The 22,568-nt window shown below is 47.7% G+C and overlaps 1 protein-coding gene across 1 annotated transcript in view; it reads left to right on the top strand.

The window, feature by feature from the left end:
- TENT4A (terminal nucleotidyltransferase 4A) overlaps positions 1-22,568 on the top strand; it is a 606,146-nt gene that overhangs the window by 302,173 nt on the left and 281,405 nt on the right. Inside the window, exon 6 of the mRNA XM_078687633.1 lies at positions 9,891-10,019. Coding sequence (XP_078543759.1) covers positions 9,891-10,019 — 129 coding nt within the window. The remainder of the gene's footprint in view (positions 1-9,890; positions 10,020-22,568) is intronic.

Genomic DNA, 22,568 nt, shown 5'->3' on the forward strand with positions numbered 1-22,568 from the left:
TTTCCCTCTCAAAATGTGACTGCGTCTCTACACGTGACTGTGCCTTACGCTAGCGCAGAAACGAAAAGGCAAGCAGCGGCCATTTTAGACACAGGGTTTACTTATTTTAGTAGAACACATAGGCAAGCTTCGCTACCTTTCACGCATATCCAAAATAAAGATATTAATAATAACGTACGTTTATGAGGTTATGACAAATCGAGGTTCATGAATCGAGCAAGTCGCGATGCGAAATCTTGCTCTATCACTACTACCAGTCCTTACCGGACCCGGATGGGTTGAGCATGGACTCTGAGCGGACGGCCCGAGAGGGCGTTCATGATATCCTGGCGCGGCTGGATAGATTTACTCTTGGCCACTATTGACAGCGACTCCACCGTGAGGGGGACAAGTCGTGCCGATTGCTGGCCTGGATTCTCCGTAGGGAATCGGCCCCTGCACGGATCGTGGCGTTGAGGAACCCCGCTGGGGACCTGGTGCACTCGGAACTGGACCTCCTTGCGGTGCTTCGTACTCATCTACTGAAGGTCTATACCGCGGACCCCCTAGTGACAGAGGCATCATATCAGCCATACCTTCATGGTTTGCCGCTCCAGACCCTCTCTAACGAGGATGCTGAGGAAATGGACGTCCCAGTGACGCTTCATGAGGTCAAAGTAGCGTTAGCCGCCCTCCCAAAGGCTAAGACACCGGGTGGAGACTGTTTTCCTCCAGAGTTTTATCAGGCGTTTGCTGACACCCTTGCGCCCCGTCTCCTGCAGGTTTATCATGAAGCGGTAGAGCGTGCCACGCTCCCGCCCACCATGCAGCAGGGTGCGGTCTGCATGCTCCTGAAACCGGGTGGGTATAGCTGTGACCCCCGCGGCCTACCGTCCAATCACATTGATTAATACCGATGCAAAAATCCTCACTAAGATCTTGGCCACCCGGCTGGCGCCACATATGGCGCGCCTAGTTCATCAAGATCAGTACGGGTTCATTCCGGGCCGCAACACTGCCATGAATCTTCGGCGCCTGAACCACGTTCTACATGAAGTGCGTGACAGGGAGGATCCTCAGTTGTAACAAAGATTGCCTCTGACACCATAAGGGAGGATCCTCCGGTCCTGGTCTCGAGAGACCTGGCTAAAGCCTTCGATACAGTTACCTGTGGGTACCTGTTGGAGGTGCTTTAGTTGGCAGGGGTGGGGCCCCTCTTCTGCGCCTGGATCCGTATTCTCTACAGTGCGCCTACCGCCAGGGTCAGACTCGGAGCGGCCCGCTCGGAGGAGTGGCAGTTGGGCAGGGGCACCCGCCAGGGGTGCCCCCTGTCACCGCTCCTATTCGCTCCGGCGATTGAGCCCTTGGCGGTGTCACTCCGTGCGGAGATGGCCCCCTGGGGAATACGAGTGGGGGCTGTGGTACACTTGGTCTCGCTTTATGCGGATGACGCGCTGTTCGACCTGACCTCCTCCCGGGAGTCGTTGCCGCTCCTGTTGCGTCACTTGGAGCGTTTTGGTGCAGCCTCTGGGCTGCGCCTCAATCCTAAGAAGTCCCTGATCTTTCCCCTTGCGGAATGCGGTGAAGACCCCAGTGTGGGTTTCCCGCCCCTGGGACTGAGGTGGGAGATTGAAGCCTTCCGCTATCTGGGTATCCAAGTGGCCGTCTCTGATGAACAGTTGCTGGCCCGGAACGCCGACCGAGTGCTCAGTTCCCTACAACAGTCTGTATCCTTCTGGAATACGCTCCCACTCTCTCTCATGGGCCAGTTGGCCGTCTCGAAGATGGTGATGCTGCCAAGAGTATTGTACACCCTACAGAATACCCTCTGTCCTCTCCCTCCTCATATTTTCAACAAACTTAATACGCTGCTCACCTCCCTGCTTTGGGCAGGCGCAGCAGGGTTGCGTTGCACACGGTAGTTAGACGCTGGGAAGAGGGGGGCCTAGAGGCCCCGCATTTTGATTTATATTATTATGCGGCCCAACTTCTACCGGCGGCGCGCTGGTTCGCGGGTACGGACAATTGGGAGTTGCGACTCCTGGCAGGTAGCGCAGATGAGAAGACGCTACAGGTGGCCCTGATGCGAGGTAGAGGAGCGGACGACTCCCTGCCGTATATTGTCCAGCACACTGTGGGACTTTGGCAGTGAGTTGTGGAAAGGGTGCTGAGACGGGCCCCTTTTCATAGGGAGCTGCCAGTATGGATATTGGCACCGGTCACGTTAATGGAGGAGCACATGTCGTTTCGGGAATGGCGTGCGGGTGGCTGTGAAACCTTGGCAGACCTGTACCCAGACGAATCCTTCGTGACCCTGGAAAGAGCTACGGAGGCCTTCGGTCTCACTGGGGGTCATTATCTTCACTACAGAGGCCTGCAGGACATGGTGAGGGCGACCTGGCCACAGTACCCGGAGGCGCCCCAGGTGTCCCATACTTTAAATATCCTGCTATCGTGCGGCACGGGACGGCGACTGATAACGCTGTTATATACGGCAATGAGATGTGACTCACCCCCCCCCCCCTGGATATCCCCGTCCTGGGCGGCGTGGGAGGCGGATCTAGGGGTCGCTTTAGACCCGGGACAACGGAAACGGATAGGGACGCTTACCAGGAAGGTGTCGTGTAACGCACGTTTCAAATTGATCCATTTTAATTTCATGCACCGCACTTACGTGACTCCAGTTGCTTTGCACCGCATTGCTGCGGAAAAATCGGATGCCTGTCCTAGGTGTGGTTCAGTCGGAGCCGGATTTCTCCATTTGGCTTGGGAGTGCCCGCTGGTCGGGGACTTCTGGAGGGTAGTAGTAGTCCACATCCGAAAGGTCACGAGCCTGCGTCTTGACCTGACCCCGCTCCACTGCTTGTTGGCCCTGGTCCCCAAACCTAGGAAGAGGAATCTGTCATATAAAATGCTGCAGCTGCTCTTGGTGCTGGCTAGAAGGCGGGTGGCTATTACCTGGATGGGACAGAGGGCACCAGACATAACATTGTGGCTTGGGGATATAGGGAAATGGACATTGGCTGATGAGACGCACATGCAGCATACGCGTAAAGATGAACGGCTACAGGAGGACTTACTTGCATGGCGTATGATGTGCGCTGTGGGGTCGGCTGACGGCGACTCCGATGCAACTAGTGCTGAATTGTTCTCCTCTTAGGAATCGGGACCTGAGGAAGGGGTGGCGGGAGGTGGGCTGGGAGACTTTGTGGTGGGGTAATGCCCTGATGACAGCGCACAAGTTCCTTACTGTCAGGATTTATATTTGCATTGCATCCCGAGGAATTGACTCTTGCATCTCCTGTTATATCTGCAACTGTTGGAGCCATACTAGGACTGTGAACTGTGTACACCTGTATTTATCTATGCTGATGCCAATTTTGGGGGGGAATGTATTGTTTATCTTGTTCCAAAAATAAAGTTTAAAAAAAAAAAAATGCACAAGCGAAGGTACCCGTGCAGCATAGCACAGCGACTACAGAAAATAATTGGCTGTAAAGCATATAGCCCATGCAATAAAGAAACAAAAGTTTCACAAGGCAACTACTAATGCTTGCACACGGGCGACTTGTGCAAATGGGCCACAAGAACGTCAATAACAAATTGTGCTATATAACATATAGCACTAAGGAACACTCTAATACAGGTACTTTACCAGTTACCACGTCCATTTTGCCACATACAATAAGACCATGGAAACTCTTACCATATAGTAGTGATTGCTGATTTTAGCCTATATGTGCCTGCAGATCTGAGTAAATTCCTCCTTTTACAATGGCTCCAACACAAGGAAAAATGTCCAACATAGTCAAGATCTCCATAGGCACTGCAACTTATCTTCAGATGACTTCAGTTGTGGAGCGTTGATTTGCCCACCAACAGCGGTGCATTTGGTATAATGGGGTGGCCCAGTGCCCCTCAGAACCTGGGTGTATAGGAATTTGGAGAATGTTTGTTCTGTTGGGGACCGGATTGATTCTTGATTTACTGAATATTAACCAATCAAAAACCATACTAAAACCTTTCAGTAATAATTGAAAAGGAAAGAAAAGACAACCAGGAGTCAAAAAACAAAGAACACACCAAAATTAAATTAATCGAAGTCTGTATTAAAGGATAAATGCATAATATATACATACATCAAAAAAGTCTTCAGAGGCTATATCAAAAACAGCTTCTGAGAAAGAGGTTCACACCTTCAAGAAGCCTTCACCGTCGACGATGACAATGTCGACGACCTCTTCAGCGACGAAGAAAGCAGTGTCTCCTGCTTATGTGTCTACGTCGACGACGACAGTCTCGACTGCATTGTCATCATTATCATCGACGACCCCATCGTCGACGGCGGGTAAGGCTTTATCATCTACAATAGTAATCAAGAGATCATCGTTGACGCCTAAGATCCTGTCGACGATAGCCTAGTCGACGGCGAGATAATCACCGTCGACACCGCCGACTAAGGCACCGCCGACTAAGGCACCGCCGACGGCAGGAACATCTATACCGTCGATGACCGCTTCACCGGCTATGGCAACTGTCGACACTACTCCGTCGACGATCCCGTCGACGGTGATTGATTCTGGCTTCCAAACAGCTTCTGTAAAAAAGTCTAAAGATCACGAGATCTGTGAGTCTAAAGATCACGAGAATGACGCTGACGCCGGAGTTAACTTCTCCTAGCTGTGTGCAATTGTTGCCACCAGCACATCTCCTTCAAGATAAGGATTCTGATGACGGGGATATGTTCCAGTTGGCAACTAGCCCCTCAGAACTAAATGTCAAATGCCAGAGCTCAGATGAGGAGTGATGCTCAGGAAGAGGTAGTTCATCCACCACCTACACCTATGGTCTGTCTTCCAGCATCCCTAGTTACAGATCTGCGATACCTCATCCAAGATTACAAGCAGAGGTTCCCAGAATCTCCGGCTCCTCCAACTTCCATGGCAGCTCCATCTCCAAGACTGCGACCCCCGCCCTTAACCATTCAAAAGGAACGGGTGGATTTGCCATGTCCTCAATCTTCTGATGAAGAAGAAGAGTAGGAACAGCAAGAAGACCAACAAGAAGAAGGTGAACTGCAGGACGATCAATCTGTCCATGAGGACTGGGAGGACTACGTCATACCTTCGCCAGCATCTCCAGTGCCCGCAACCTCCGATTCTCCACCGGTTTACATAATGTGGTGGAAAGGGCCGCTAAGCGCTTCCAAATTACTATGGATTCCCAGGAACAGGACTGTTTCCTGTACGATTTCAAGGAACCTCTCAAAAAGTCAACTAGGTCAATTCCTATTATTGATTATCTTTCGACACAGGGGGTTCAGGTTATGCAGAATCCCGCCTCTGTTTCGCCAGTGATCCCTCGATTGGACAAAAAGTACAAAGCGCCAAATACGGCACCGGCCTGTCTGACAGGTCATCCTAAACCGGATTTGGTGGTGACACAGGCGGCCCAAAAAAGTTTCAGAAATCCTTCATCTCCTTTATCGGCTCCGCCTGATAAAGACGGAAGAAAGTTGGACAACATTAGGAAACGTTTTTCCTCAATGTCTGCAATGTCCGTCAAGGCAGCAAATGCCCTAGCGCTTCTTGGGCGTTATAATAGACAATTGTGGGCAGATATAGCCCCATACCTGTCCGAATTACCAGACGCGTCCAAAGAGGATGTAAAGAAAATACTACTGGAGGGTGAAACATCAGCATCGGAGATGATAGACTGTGCAATGGATGTCGCTATGACAGGATTCCGCCAACTGGCTGGAGCAGCGGTTTTGAGGCGCCAAGGATGGCTAAAAGCAACCTCATTCCGTCCTGAGGTGCAGACAAAGATTTTGGATATGCCATATGACGGCCAACTATTATTTGACCCCAAAATTGACGAGGCTCTACAAAATATAAAAAAGGACACACACTGCAAGAGCCTTGGGCACACTCCAATATAAAAATCAGTCCTTTCGGGGAAACAGAGGAAGAGGTCAATCTTCCTACAGAGGAGGTTTTCAATACAGGTCCACTTACTCTTCCAACCAGAGTAGACCACAGTTCCAGCAACGCCAGCAGCAACAAGGCCAACAATCTTCGTATGGAAAGTCGTCCTTTCGGGGTAAAGGACAAAGGAGAAACAACGGACGCAGACAATGACTTGTTTATTCAGCCAGTCCAGACCTCATCTCACTTATTAAAAATTGGAGGAAAAATTACCAATTTTCTGCAAAATTGGAATATAATTACTACGGACCGTTGGGTCCTTCAATTAATACAATTCTGCCATTCTATGGAATTCATACGCACCCCTCCACAAACTCCGCCTTGCCCAATGCATCACAAAAACCTACGGCTGCTCTTCTACGAGAAATCTGTTATGCTGCAGAAAGGAGCAATAGAGAAGGTACCACCATCCCAAAGGGGAAAAGGATTTTATTCCAGTTTCTTTTTGATCCAGAAAAAAGAAAGAAAATAGAGGCCAACCCTAGACCTCAGGGCCCTCAACAAATTCCTGAAGAAGCAGTCGTTTCGCATGGTAACGATCCAGGAGGTCTTGCATCTTCTGGAAGAGGGAGATTTCATGGCGTCACTAGACTTACAGGTAGTTTACTTACATATACCAATTCACAAGAATCACAAAAAGTACTTGAGATTTGCAGTAGCGGGCAGGCATTTCCAGTTCTGCGCCCTGCCCTTTGGACTCAAGTCTGCGCCCTGCATCTTCACGAAATGTCTTTCCCCAGTGGCGGCATATCTCCGACAGCGCCGTCATCAAGTCTTTCCATATCTGGACGACTGGCTGATCAAGGCACCATCCTTCAAAGACTCGTCCAGGTCTTCCAACGCCTCTCGAAGTCTCTTCAATTGCCTGGGTCTCACGCTCAACCAGGAGACATCAACCCTACGACCTTCTCAAACCATCAACTTCCTGGGTGCAACCTTGGACACACGTTCTGCAAAAGCGTTCCCATCTCAGCAGAGGAAAAACAAACTCCTAGCACTAGCGTCTGGAGTAGCCTCGAAAAGAGTGTTGACTGTCCGCCGCTTCAAATCCCTTTTGGGGATGATGTCATCGTGCATCCTTTTGATCCCTCACTGCTGTCTACGGATGCGTCCTCTCCCGGAGGCACTCTCGAGGCAGTGGGTCCAATGCACAGGGTCATTCGACGACCGCATAAAGGTGACTTCTCAGATGGTCAAAGCTCTGCGATGGTGGATGTCCTCACGAAACATGTCTCAAGGATTGACATTCCTGCTTCCAGCAGTTTCTCATGTCATCGCAACAGACGCCTTCTTAGAAGGTTAGGGAGCCTTCCTACAGGAGCTGCAGATAAGCGGAAAATGGTCAGCTGCAGAGAAAAAACGCTATATCAATCTGCTCGAGCTGAGAGCGGTCTTCCTGGCCCTGCAGTCTTTCCTGCCAAGGATCAAAAACTCCCTGGTACTCGTCAGGACAGACAACACTACGACGATGCACTACCTCAACAAGCAGGGAGGGACGCACTCGCTGACACACTCTCGCGAGTCGCAGAAAATCTGGAACTGGCTAATAACGAACAATGTAGCCCTAGGGGCGGAATATGTCCCAGGCATGGACAATGTACTTGCTGACACGTTGGCAGGCAGAAAACATCTCACGAGTGGGAGCTAGATCAGAAGATCCTCAAACAAATCTTCTCCAGATGGGGCATGCCACAGATCAATCTCTTCGCTACAAGGATCAATGCCAAATGCCCACACCTCGCAAGTTGGCATCCCCAGTCAGGGTCTCTAGGGAATGCCTTTTCCATCGCATGGTGCAACGTCTTTGCGTACGCCTTTCCGCCATTCCCGATGCTTCCCAGAGTCCTCAGGGAAATGAAGATGGACCCTTGTACTCTCATTCTAATAGCTCCAACTTGGCCAAGACAACATTGGTTCACAGAACTCCACCGTCTATCCCTGAAACCGCCGATCCGTTTGAAGCAGTGTCTGTCTCTGCTCACAATGAACAACCAGCAAGTTCAACATCCAGATCTGAAATCTCTCAAGTTAGCCGCCTGGCTTTTGAGTTCCGAGAGTTTCAAAATTTGAATATTCCGCAGGACTGTAGAGACATCCTAGCCAGAGCACGAGCGGATAGCACTACCAAACGTATTCCTTGAAATGGAAGAGGTTTTGTGTTTGGTGTACAGATCAAGGGATACACCCTTTCTCTTCCTCACCGGAACAAGTTTTACCTTCCCTGTTACATCTGGCAAAGTCGGGCCTAGCCCACTCTTCCATTCAAGTCCACTTGGCTGTAATATCCCGTTATAAGAACTTCAGCGGGTCCATCCCTCTGGTCAAACAGGTTGATCAAACAATTTTTGAAGGGATTATACAGGTCTTTACCTCCAGTAAGGATGTTGCCACCTACCTGGCATCTGAATTTAGTTCAATCAGCTCATGAAGCATCCATTCGAGCTAGTGCACAGAGCTGACTTGAAATGCATCTCTTGAAAGACAGCGCTCCTTCTTGCGCTCACCTCTGCAAGGAGGGTAAGTGAACTGCAGGCATTTTCAATTCAGGATCCTTTTCTGCAATTTAAAAATGACAGGGTGATCCAGAGGACCAATCTGAAGTTTATCCCAAATGTTCTGTCGGATTTCCACCTTAATTAGCCTGTGGTTTTGCGTTCCTTCTTCCCAAATCCCAGTACAGCAGCAGAGAGATCATTGCATTCCTTGGATCTCAAGCGCTGCTTAAAATTTTACATCGACAAAACGAAAGCGTTCAGGAAGTCAAATCAGCTTCTTGTAGCTTACAGCAGACCTAGGAGGGGTCTCCCACTTACTAAACAGAGCATCTCACGCTGGATTTCTGCAGCCATCTCTTTCTGTCATGAACAAGCAGGACAGCCACTACGCTCTAAGGTGCGAGCCCACTCCACGAGAGCCATGTCCCCTTCTATGGCACTCTTTGTAGGGGTGCCGGTCATTGACATTTGCAGAGCGGCAACATGGAAGTCGCCGCATACCTTCACTTGGCATTACTGCCTGGACACGGAGCTTATGAAAGATGCAGCGGTGGGACAAGCAGTACTACGCCATCTATTTCACTGAGGTGAGCCTTCTTTCATCCCTCCATCCTTCTCTTGTATGCACATTTCTTTACTGATACTTGTTGTTGGCGTCTATTGGCTGTTACTAGTCGCTTGATATGTTATTATCTAATGACTTGTATATACTGTACCATCCGAAATGTGCTCTCTGCATTGCTTGCTACTCTGATTCAGGCATGTGAATCTATGAAAGACACCCATAATACTGGATAAGAAATGCGTTACTTACCTGTAACTGCAGTTATCCAGTATTGGTGTCTTTCATAGATTCACATGCAACCCACCCGCCTCCCCTGGAAGGACTCACCTAATTCTCTCAGTAACTCTCCTACTTAGCTTAGTGCGTATGAAAATCTGAGGGACTGAGGCTCCTGCCAGGAGGGTTCTAGAGGGAGGTGACAGCTGATTGGCTCTTTTCTAGAGTTTAGGCCTTTTTACAAAAGGACATGGATGTTACTAATGCGAGGCCTTTAGGCCTACTATTCTCTATGTCTATAGGACATTACTTTATTTATGTACCGGGGACTCCCATCCCAACGACGGGGAATGATTCAGGCATGTGAATCTATGAAAGACACCAATACTGGATAACTGCAGTTACAGTTAAGTAACGCATTTCTTCTTTACTTGGTACTGGCTCTCGACCAGTGATAGGCATTTTTGAGTTTGTCTTTGTTTGATATCTTTGTTTTGTGATGAGTCATTAACTGGATGACTCCGCTAATCCTATAGCTGTAAAGGTAAATGTGCATGAAGTACTTTGAAATCATCTTTGCATGGTAGTTTGAATGTTAATGTGCTGAAATGATGATAAACTTAAATGTCTGTTTCTTTTGTCTTTTAGAAATACACCTTGCTGCCTTTTTTGATTTTAGTGTTAAAACAGTTTCTCCTTGAAAGGGATTTGAATGAAGTTTTTATTGGTGGAATTAGTTCTTATAGCCTAATTTTAATGGCCATTAGCTTCCTACAGGTAAGTTGCTTTCATGATCCAAATATTGTTTTACAGTTTATAGTTACTCAAACAAAGATACCGTGAATGTGTACTTAACAAAGGTATGCCACTGCAATCATTTTACTATTCACTCGATATTTCTTTTTCTACTTCTGAAGTATATGGTTTACTCTTTTACCTGCTAGACATTGATCCTAATAATCTGCTAGTGTTTGCCCACTAAGAACCTTCAAGCGATGAAAGACTGGCTCCAACGCAATCCTTCCCAACCTCATGAAAGTAGCCCTCTATAAATTTTGTGGAGACCAGATCCTAGCTAGCTGAATAGCTATGCTAACAGATCTGGTTTACTAAGGTATGGCTAGTGATCTTGAATTATTTCAATATTTGTGGCTGCAGTTGAACCGCCTCTTCTATATACATGTGAATGCCCAGCTAGGATAGATCGGACAGCAGCATACTTCCTAATAAGCATGTTTGACCTTATACAAAGCACAAAGATGAACAGCTCTCTAGCATTGGATCTTTCCTAGTCACAATGTAATCATTCCCTGTTGAGCCAGTCCTAGGGTGACATTAAAATGGCACTGCAATGTTAAACGTCTTCGATTATGCCCTAGTCTTTGTCACTTTAAAATACCATTATCATTGCAAGAGACTGAAATGTCAGCCATTGAGTTAAAAGCACAGGAAACATTCTCTAAAGAGGCTAGATTACCTTTGTTTTTTTAATGCACATCGTTAATTACAGAATCCTTCTGACACCAGCGTAAACAACTTCAAATTCATTTTCTTTAAATTTTCGCTTGTCTTAACCTAGATTTAGCAACCTAATACCTCAGGTGTCTGATCAAGCCTTTGTATTGATACTTTTAACTTTGATTCCTCACTCTGTGAATTTCCCCAAGCCCCCTTATTATCAGAGTATAAATGCCTCTCAAGCCACCCATTTTCTCCACATCCCCCCCCCTCCAAAAAAAACTATTAGGGCTCTAACTAGGCTGCATGTGCCACAAACGGTCCAAGAGCAATAACAAGGTGATGGATGGAATGCTTGAATTAAAATCCGCCACTGGCAGTTTGGGGCATAGCATGTAAAGTTCTTCTACCTTAGATTTCAGTCTGGCCTTGATTCTGTTGCCTGGGCGAATGCACCAGTGTTGACGTGCACCAAGCTTAGATGCATGCCACTCTGGTTTCTGGGGATGTCAATTTTTTTATCATGGACATGCCCTTACATGGGGTTCAATAGTGTGGTGGAAAAGCAGATTCTCCATCTTTAATAGTTTTGCATGCTTGACTCATTCTCAGTACTATTATATAGCAATGTGTAAAATCACAATAGGCTGTAATGACAATGTACCGTTGTTATATAGCCTATCTGTCCTTTTTGAAAAAATACAAAACTGTAATCTTTAACCAATCAGGTGATCGCAACCTCTAGAACACTCCTAAGAGAAGCTCAACCCCTCAGATTTTCTACCTTGCGTTGTTTGATAGGAGTCTCCTTGAGCTCTGCTCCACTTCCTACCTTTTTTCTCAATCCTTGAGAGGAAGTTTCCTCAGAATTGTAGACCAGCATGTCTACCAAGACAGGATTTTTAAGATCCTGTAACTCATGGCTTAAAAAAACTAAAAACAAAGGAGTGCCCTTTTGTCTTCTAAAACTCTCACCTAAGAAAAGACACACATAGAAAAAAAACACATCAGACTCCTTCTACGTCATCTAAGGAACATTCTGGGAACTTGGAGGCACAACCTTCTACTTAAAGCACAATGGTTCCTCAGAAAAGGCTCACTCAGAGCCTACTACACCTTCCTTTAAAGAAGTTCCTCCTAAAATCGTTTAAGCCTCTCTTGACGACGATTGCATCATTGTCCTCTTCAGACTTCAATTCAGTCTTCTCGTCTACTACATCGTCCACGACCACCTCGGCGGTAGTGTCAACGTTTACGACGATCGCCATGTCAATGTTCACTACAACTACTTTGCCGATCATGATAGCCTCTTCACTGCTTTCGTCCACTATCATTACAACAAGGATATTCAAGCCGTTGCCTGACGTCCAGCCAAAGTCAGTATTTCCAAAGAAGAGTTAAGACTCTACATAACAACTGACACTTAAGATGTTCCTGTCGACAAGCACAGTCAAAGACGACACCGTCTACATAGCTGTCGATGGGAGGATTGTCGACTGAGCAGTCTCTGAAGGCATTGTCGAAGAGAGAACAGTCAGTCGACGATAAGCTGCATGTCACCCACTGTCTTTAATCTTCACTAAAGAGAAACCTGCAGAAGACAATTCTGCCAGTCCACACATCACCAAGTAAGTTACTGCACTACCCACTGATGTATCTCTTGAATGACAAATCAGATGAGGAAGGCCCCTTTAGAGTGTCCCACAGCCCTTCTAAGCTTCAGGTGAAGTGCCAGTAAGATTACTAGGACAATGGTCAGTACTATAAGGATTACTACTCAGTTGGAGAGCATTCTGAACAGTACCAACAGGAACATCCTTCCTATGGTGAACAAGACCAACAGGAGCCTTCTATCCAGATGCCTTTCTCTAGTGAGAAACTTTCAAAATATGCTACACTATTACTAGCATCGATTTCCTGAATCTACCACCTCTGCACCAACTCCAGACACCTTGACCTGCATGCCGCCTCATGTGCACATCACCACCATCATTACAACAGTTCCAAACCACTCCACAGCCCACACTGCCTTCTACCCTGGCAGTTTCCTCTGCTGATTACACACAAACAGACTAAGAGAAGAGGGAGAATTAAGGGACGACACCTCAGCTCTCAATGAATGGGATGATTACCTCATTCTCACCTCAATTCCTCCAGCACCAGTGGATTCACCACCTGAAGACACCAGTGGTTTCCACAAATTGATGGAACAGGCTGCAAAGAGATTTGAACTGCCTCAACTGATGAAACAATCAGATTCTTTCCTGTACCACTTTAGAGCCCACCAAAAAATCTATCTGATGGAGACATCTAGCCGCAGATTCCTTAACTTAAAATCTTTTTTCCTCAGCAATACCTCTGCATCCCGGGAGGTGGCGTCGCCCGGCTCCGTCCTGACGTCTACTAAGTGACGTCAATGGAGCCATATACGCCTCTCCCGGCATGCTGACGTCAGTTTTCTTCTTTTCTGCGTCCTAAAGCGGATCCGGAAAAGTGATACCTCTGGCCTGTTTTATCTACAGGCCTTTTCGATGCCCTCTTGGCGTTGTGCAACAGTGTGTCGATGCCCTTTGCGGGCTTCAAGCCGTGCCAGGCCTGCTCCCGCCAAATGTCAGCAACTGACCCACACCAAATCTGTATGTGGTGCTTGGGGGAGCACCATGACTCCGTGAAGTGCAACGCTTGCCGACAGCTGCGGCCAAAATCCCTGCAGGAACGCCGTATGAAATTGGTGTCTGCTTGGATGTCCTGTACGGACCCCACGCGACGCAGGTCTCCTTCTCCACCCTAGCTGTCCACGCAGCACAAGTACGCGCAGGACGACGTTCCTGTTCAGGGCAGGTCCCGGGACCAGCGCAATCATTCACCTTCCTCCAGTAAGCACAAACGGAAGTTGCGGAGGTCGTCCGCTTTGCGTTGACACGTTGGATCCCGGTCTTTACCTGACTCAGGCTCTCAGGAGTTGGACCCCATGTACCCCCTGTTTCCGGGTGCTGGGACGCCTCTGCCTCAGGTGGAGGACTACTGCAGGGCCCTGCAGTCTTTTCTGACTTTGAAAGCGTGCCTTCGGGCCCCACGAGGGGGGTAGGGACTCCGGTCGGGTCTCCGCCAGCGGATTTACCCTCTGCTCTGAGCGAGTGCCTTGACTCTGACTCCGGAGTCGCCGTGACACGGGCCAGAGTGCCATCCCACGACGTCTCGCCTTACCACAGTGCTGCCGCAGAGCCTCCTGGGGCTCCCTGCGGAGTCGCTGGAAGGCGGTTCTCTTCGCAGGTTTCCACCTCGGAAGATGTTGTCACTGCCGGTCTGACTCCGGACAGTGTAGGCATTTTTGGAGGTCGGTGCTGGATCGACCTTTTCGGAGGTAGCCAACGCTGGTTTGACTCAGGTGGCTGAGGCCTTTTCCGAGGTTGCAGACGCTTGCTTCACTCCGCCGGTCGAGGCCCTTTCTGAGCTCATCGACGCTAGCTAGATGTCTCTTCGGTGCCGCTCGATGTCGGTGCCATCTCCGGCTTTATTGGTGGAAGAAGGACTCACTTTGGATTCCCCACCCCCTCGGTCATTTCAACTCTCTCCGGAGCAAGCACAAGTGGGGCCTTAGGCCGCTCATCCTTTTGCTGAGTCTCTGTTAAGTGTCTGGCTTAGCTCGCGTCCCTCACCTACTGACTATTTCCTGTCAACGCCTCGCGGGGCCACTGAGGCAAGTGGCACATTAATCAGGGATGTTTGTAGGGCTGCTTACCTTTTGAGGATGCAGCTGCCCTCCATGTCTAGACCTCCCGAACCCTTGCTGGATCTTCTCCACCAAGGTGCGGGGAATGTGGAGCCACTGTTGCAGTTTGCAAAGTTATTTGACATCCTACTTGGGACATGGATCAGGCCCTCTTCTGGGGACCCTGTGTAGCGCTCTGTGGCACATAGCTATCGGCCAGATCCCAATTACACCGCCTGTTTGACCCTCCATCCTGGGGCTGGAGGTCTCGTGCTTCAGGCAGCTCTCTACTGATTAGGTTCAATACATCCTTTCCATTTGGGAGTCTCGGTGGTTAGAGCCATGTGGCCGCGATGTATTCGCATCCACAAGCTCCGCACTCTGGTCCCTCAACTCTGTGTGTGAGTTTGCTCGGGCTACTTTTGCCCAATGGGATGCTGTAGAGCTGCTCCTCCCCTCCTTGGCGGAGAGCACTCGTGCCAATCTGGCCTGCATAATCCTTGATGGCCATGATATGGCACATTTTTCGATTAGGACTGCCATGGACACCACAGACTCCGTGGGTAGGGCTATGGCCCGATCGATCATGCGCCTCCATGTGTGGTTGCGCGATGTCGTCTTCCCAGAGCATGTTCAAGAGCAACTTCGGGATCTACCTTTTGATGGGGTCACTCTTTTTGACGCCCATGCTGATTCGGCAGGCAGGCGCCTCTTGTCTGGTTGTCTTCCCAGATCTTAATCCTCATGGAAGATTCTTGATTTGTGGCGGTACCGTCCCTTTCTTTTGCGTTACCCCTTGTGGGTTACAGATGTTCTGGGTTGTCTGTTCAGCCTAGTTATTTTCATGTTCTATGTTATTTTCATGTTCTGCTACAGCTAGTTTAGCTCTGTTTACCTTTCTTTTGAACCTCTGTGTACAAACTTGCTCAAGAGGAACCCTTCTTTTGTAGGGTTGTGCCTTACCCTAGGTGGGGTTTTTCATGGCAGTTATATTGCTACACTTCCTTACCAGACCATTTTGCTGCAATTTGTCTAGTCCTACTGTTATAGGATGTTTCCTCTGGTGAGATACATAGGGTTGGTTTCTCTCAGGGTGTACCTTTGGTGGTCTACGGTTCGTCCCTGGTTCCTTCCTGCCTCCGTAGGGGCACCCTTCCCCGCTTTTTCAAAAGGGGTTTGTCACGCCTGTATTTTATGGGCGTGTTCTTACGGCATTGCTGTGGCAGTCTTGCCTGTCTACCAAATGGACATGCGCCCCTGGGGGGGGGCAGGTCCCTCTATATTCTGTGAATACTTGCCGTATTAGGGTTGTGCCTCACATCTTTCCTGTTGAAATTCTTACATCTTTACTGAGTGGCTCTGGTGTAACTTTTTGCCACCGTATCTGGTTTTTTTCTTCTCATTTGCGGCACTGATAATGGTTCGCACATCAGCTGCTCTCTAATAACTGGTCTCAAACCTTTTCTGCCAGGGTTGCTTCTTTCAGTGGCATTACTGTGAGTGCATTTTTTCACAGCTTTGTCGATCCTTTACTGCCAGTATCGTGGTCTCTGTCCTACCCTGCTTCACAGGAGGTCAGATTTATCCCCCACGGGGTGCTGTTCTGTGTACTGTGACTGTTATTCCGCTCATCAGTACAGTGTAATTTATTAAATGGATCCCCTGTTTAGGGTTTCGTCACTTCACGTATATGTGGAAATATTCCTGTCACCTGTGTGTATGACGTAGGTGCCACACACCACATGGGTGCTCCACACTAGGCTTCTTCTGCCCTAGTGTTGGGACTTCTTGTTACCTTTCTTTTTTGGATTGAAGTCTTCTATGTTTTCCTGGCTTTGCCAGTTATCCCCGCACAGTGGTCCCTTTTGGAACGATTGGCTGCATGCCTACCTACTGAGCTTTTGCTTGATGGTACCACTTCTATCTTGGTTGCCCCTATACTCTGGGTTCGGCCCGCCACTGTTGTCTAATGTCCTAGGGGGTTACACATTTAATGTGTTTTTTCATACCCACACGGGCCTCCTATTGCTGCTCCAGTTCTTGGCCGGACAGTCTTCCTACTGTCCCCTGTTTCCTTTGCCATCCACTGCTCACTGCTCTTTTTTCCGTCGGTAGGTTCTAATGTTGTCACGTTGTTTGGTCCCTTTGGGCCTTCCTCCTCATAGATCAGAGGGCCTTGTGCAAGGCTCCTTTTTGTAGGGGTCACTCCGTTGTTTTTTACTTTGGCACTGACCTTTCAATTGTATCTTCACAACACAGGTCTTACCCAGTCCATCGCAGGATTGTGGTGTCTTTGACGTCCCTTGTTCTGGTTCTTTACGGAGGTCTCTAGGTCTCATGTCAGCTGCCCAGGCATTGCGGTTCCCACCATGTTTCGTCCATTTTTTGACCAATCTGTTCTCTTGGAACTTGGTAGTTGTCTAGCAGACCCTCCTCCTATAGGGTATGGCTTTGGTATCTATTCTAAGTTAAGGAATCTGCAGCTAGATGTTCCTTATCAGATGGAAGAGTTACATACCTTCTGTAATGATATATCTGGTAGAGACACAGTCTTGCAGCAGATTCTTTAACGCCTGCCCATCCTCCCCGCTCTGCGAAGGCCTTTTCAGGTGGTGTTTTCTAGCACCACTTTCTGGTGGCCTTGGTCTTCCGGAGGTGTGCTCTCGCACCTCACTCTGGGGTAGGGTGTTATGCGTGGGGCCCTTCGGCCTCCCCTCTGACTTAGTGTTTGGTTGATGGCGTGTTCTCACACCTTCCTTGGTGCAGGGGCTGTTGGTCGGCTTTTGAGGCCTTTGGCTCTCCACTCCGTCCATGTCTTTTTTTTTTTTTGCGTTTTCTCAAAGTTGCATAGTTATTACATTACAGTGGCATATTCAATCAGAGCTGCTATAAAAACATACATACTCAGAAGTTTACACTGTAATGGAGGGCTTATAGGATGTATACTTTTTCCTGTTTTTCCCCCTCCTCGTTCCCCATTGAACAGGTGAACAAAACTCAGTGCTTCAAGTAAAAAGGAGATAAATCTACGCTTGCAATCATTACATATCCAGTATTTGTAGTCAACATTGTCACTATATCCGGGCATGTGGTGTTAATCCAATACAGCGACTGAGGGGGACATACAATCGCATGTCTAGGCATAGGTAGAGACATTCACAAGCAGAAGTGCACGTAATTTTCGGAAACAAGATCAACACTGAGAAATCTTAGTCATGCATTCCGATACAATAAACATCAAGCAGGGTTACCCCATTCAGCCAAAATCACAAAGACCACATCTTATCATCCAGCAACACCGTCTATCGTCCCAGAGGGAGACTGCTCGGAGTTGGGGGTGTTCGCTCTAGCACTTGTCCACTGTGTAAATGGTTCCCAAATATCTTTGGGTCGGGAAGCAGAGGGCATGAGTTCCCAATAGTAATCGAACTGTGTATGGCCGTACGTCACATCTGTCAACCAAGCATCAAATTTAGGCAATGCCCTACGACCCCAATGTATAGCCACCTGGCGTCTAGCGTATAGAAGCAATAAGGCATGAAGTTTTCGATTTTATTAGGTCCAGTATCAATTACATATCCCAACAGCCCAAGGGTTGGGGAAGGGTCATCTGTTCTAAGGAGAATCTGATTAATTGCAGAAAAAATGGCGGACCAATACTCAGCAAGCATTGGGCAGCTCCAGGCGACATGTAAGAAAGAAGCCTTCTCGGCACCACACTTCCAACAGTTTGTGTCATCTTTCAGTCCCATGCGGTGCAACGACACTAGTGTGCGGTAAAACCTGTGTAAAAATTTGAAATTAATTTGTCGGAGTTTATAGTTGGGCGACAGTTCAGTTTGTTGTCTGCAGCAAAAGGACCACTGGTCTTCTGTCAGAGGCTCTTCCAGTTCCGCATTCCACGCTTGCATGGATGTCGGCACCATAATAGGGGCTTGTTCCTGCATACTGTTATACAATCTAGATACTAGTTTTTTGGGGGATGCTCTAGCAAGCACGTTTTGGAGCGCTTGCAATTGTGGAGGCTCTTCAGGAAACTGACCCCAGAACGCCTTGCAGGACGTTTTCAGCTTATGGTAGGTAAATAGATCATTGAAAGTCATGGGCGCATCGTCGCCGCCCGATTGGGGGTCCTGGAACGTGCCATTCGGGTATAAGTCAGCAAATGTACGCAAGGGAGCTCCACGTATGGAGATATCACCTCCACTCACTGCCAAACAGGGCATCATAGGGTTGCATCGCAAAGGGATTGCCGGTGCATATAGGAGCGGAAGTCAAGCTCTCTTCTGGAGTTCTCGCCACACCCACCTAAGCCCGTCCATGACTTTTTAAGCGGGTCCCGTTCTGCTTTTCACTGCCTTCTCAAGTTGCTCCACTTGTGTTCTTCATGCATGGAGTTCTTATGTTTTTCATTCCCTCCCATCACCCACGCCTGTGCCTCCTTCCTCCATTGCAATCGGTTGGTTGGGTACTCTTTGGTAATAGTCGCTCGATCCCAGAAGTGTGGTCGTAGTGTACTTTCTTCGGGTCTTTCACTCCTAGTCACTTGTCTTGCAACCTGTCGCTTCAGTGTAATGTTTTTTTTAGCCTACCTACTGTGGTGAGGGGCTGGGACTGGCTTGTCATATCTTTCGTGCCGCAGCCAGGCCCCCTTCCAGATGGGGTGCGGCATGGCATGTATACCCTTGCTTGCAGCAAGTGCTCTGTGGGCTCCCTTCAGTTCCCTCATTATACTGGGTGCTTATCAATTTACTATTGCTTATCATTCTACATGATTTGACTCATTGTTATGTTACTTATCGTTGTTTCAACGGTTTTGGTTTTCTTTTATCACACACTGTTCCTATGCTATTGCTGTTTTTGTCATGGCTCAGCGTTGTGGCGCGGAAAAGTTTCCTATAGAAAACTGACGTCAGCACGCCGGGAGGGGCTTATATGGCTCCATTGACGTCACATCCGTAGAAGACGTCCGACGGAGCCGGGCGACGCTGCCTCCCGGCGTGCAGAGGTATTGCTGGGGAAAAATGATTTTCTGGATCCAGTCTGACGCCTGGGGAGATATTTTATGTTCAGTAATCTGCGCCAAGACTTTCTCTACCAGATATATTGTTACCGAAGGTAAGTAACTCTTACGTTTGGGCTATCGTGAATTGATTTCCTCTCGCAATAAGGCCATGAAAAACCCAGTTACTGTGTCTGCAGTCATCCCAAACTTGATTACAAATTATAAATCTCCAGATGATTCCCCAAAATGCTTAACTGGCCAAACTAAACTGGACTCTGTGGTATCCCAAGTGACCCAACGTTGCTCCAAGAACCAGTCCACTCCAATCATCATTCCTCCGGTCTGGGGAGGACATAGGCTCGTTAGTATTGGAAAGAGATTCTCTTCTATAGCTGTCACAACAGTAAGAGTGGCAAAATGTCTTGCAGTTTTAGACCGCTTTCACTGCCAAATTTAGGTCCGATATTTCCACATACATAGGCGTCTTACCAGAAGAGTCCAAACTGGAAGCCGGTAAGATCCTACATGAGGGGGAAATAATCTAGTCAGATCATAGATACTGCCATTGACACATCCTCTACAGCAGTGGTTCCCAAACTTTTGACTCCTGAGGACCCCCATTGAGTCACCACTGAAATCCGGGGACCCCCAAGCAATTTGTAGGATTTAAATTTCAAACATTAAAATCGTAATTTGAAAAAAATAAAATCACCTGTGTACACAAAAAATTCTCGAATTACTAGGGATTTTAGTGGCATATTTACAAGCCCCTATCGCCATAGAAACATCACTATTTGCGATGTTCCCCCTGCAATAGGGGCTTCGCCGTATTTACAAGGCAGCGTTAAGCCACTCAACGTGGCTTAACGCTGCCTTTTAAATAAGGGCCTCTTTTACATAATGCTTAGTGTGAAAGGGGTGGGCAGTGGGCGTTCGACTGCAACACCCATTGATTTTGACGACACCCCGTATTTACAAGATCAGCGTGAATAGGCAGCGCCAAAATTAAGACTAGGGAAAACCAGGTCTTAACTAGGCAAAACGAGGAGAAATGCTTTATTTCTCCTCGTTCTTGCTTTTTTTTATCTGTGCTGTCTTGTGCAGCACACATGGTAAAAGCAAAACGCCTCGGATTGATTATGTTCAGGAAGGTGAACCTTCCTACACATAAACAATATTTTAAAAAAATGACATTTTGTAGCATCCCTGTGTGCTGCATTAAGCATCACACATAGAAGTGACAAAACAGCATTTCAAGATTGTTTGTGCAGGAAGGGGGACCTTACTGTACATAAACAATCTTCCCCTGTATGCAGACACCCTTGCAAGGGTGCCTACGTTGGTGCTACACTGCTAAGTGTAACGCCAGCGCAGGAGCAAACGCATGGCTGTACAACATTCTTATAAATATGGTGCAGCCCTGTGTTTCTGAAGTGATGGAGCGTGTCGTTGAGGCTAATAACACGCTCCTCCACTTCTCTTATAATATCTTTAAATGATTGGTTTTATTTTGCAGTACGAGGCTCCTGCTCTTGCCAGGGCCAGACTGGAAACCCAAAGCAGTCCTGGCACATGTTTTCAGACCAGTCCCCATACGGTGCTCACCAAGTGCAGTGAGTGAGCCTGACCACTACAAAGGGGGCTTTGAGAGGCTCTCCCCCAAAAATTATTTAGGAAACAATGGTGCAGTCTACAACACATTTATCTTTATATATTAATTGTATTTGCTTAAAGAATAGTAAATGAAGACCTTACTATGCACCAAGATACGACAATCTGTGTTGGGGTTCTTCAATGAGTCCCTTATTAACACTCTCCAACAGTGCCTCTCATCTCTCCATAGCCCCCCCTGTGACGTGTATTTCATTTGTTTCATTGCATCTCTCATGCATTTTTAAAGAGTGCTTGGTCTGGAGAAGCACAAACTCAGGATTCAGAACATAGCACAGAGGTTAGCATTGACTTGACCAATAACAATGTATTTCCAACCAAATAAACCTTTTCAGCAGCATCAGGATAATTAAAGACTGAAAAAAAAATAGTTACTAACTTGTACCATGCAGTTTGCAAGTATCTCTTTGACAGTTTATAGGTCACTGTACTAGATTATGACTGTCACTGATGAACTGCACTGTAACAAAAGAATCTGACAAAAGCAGTAACCCACTGGCCTATGCACATAAAATACTGTTTAAAAAAAATGCATGGTACATGTTCTTTGCAGTAGGCATATTAACCAACCCTCTGTGCTACATTAGATAAATAAAAGCTGCCACAGGACAAAACTCATCTCTGTCCAGCAGGTACTTAATCATGGACGTTATCTTGACACTTTTATTGTTGCTCAAAAACAGTTAATTATACAAGGAATTTAGCAGTACTTTTAAAACTGCAGCCTGCGGACCCCCTGGGAATGTGTCAAGGACCCCTAGGGGTCCGCGGACCACAGTTTGGGAAACACTGCTCTACAGGATTCAGGCAGCTTGCAGGGCCTGCTATACTCCATCAGGGATGGCTCAAACCTACCTATTGCCACCTGGAAATCCAAAGCAAAATACTGGACATGCCTTATGATGATGAGTAGCTGTTTGTGAAACATTGACCAGAAACTTCAGTTCAAGGCTGACCAGGATAGAGCGAAGTCCTTTGGAAACCTTTACTTTAACAAGCAGCCTTTTCAAGGAGCCATAGGGGCTTCCTCTTTTTGGGGAGGTTACCTGCCCCATCGACAACAATATCAGTTGAGTACCACTCCGTACCGGCTACAGTACTCTCACCAGCAGCAGCAATCCAGATGGCCACAAGCCGCAGCAGACAAACTCAGCCAGAGCAGTTCTGCTTCTCTTTGCAGAGGCTTTAGCTGAAAGGAACCTATAGATGGTGTGGCTGCCCCCCTCTGTTCCCCAATCGAACTTGGGGGACGAATTTTAAACTATCTCACTCAGTAGTCCAAGATAACATCTGACTGGGGGGTGCTCTGTCATTACCTGGGGACGCACCCTAGAGTTCACTGAAATTCTTCCAAACACCTTGCCAAAAGGACCACCCCACCTAAAACCACTCTTAATTCAACTATCAACCATGCTGAAGGGTGTTAGAGGGAGTTCCAAAACCACAGAGGACTCTGATTTTTGCACTCTTCTTCCTTATC

The sequence above is a fragment of the Lissotriton helveticus genome, chromosome 4_1, assembly GCF_964261635.1.
Source record: "Lissotriton helveticus chromosome 4_1, aLisHel1.1, whole genome shotgun sequence".
NCBI classification, from domain to species: Eukaryota; Metazoa; Chordata; class Amphibia; order Caudata; family Salamandridae; genus Lissotriton; species Lissotriton helveticus.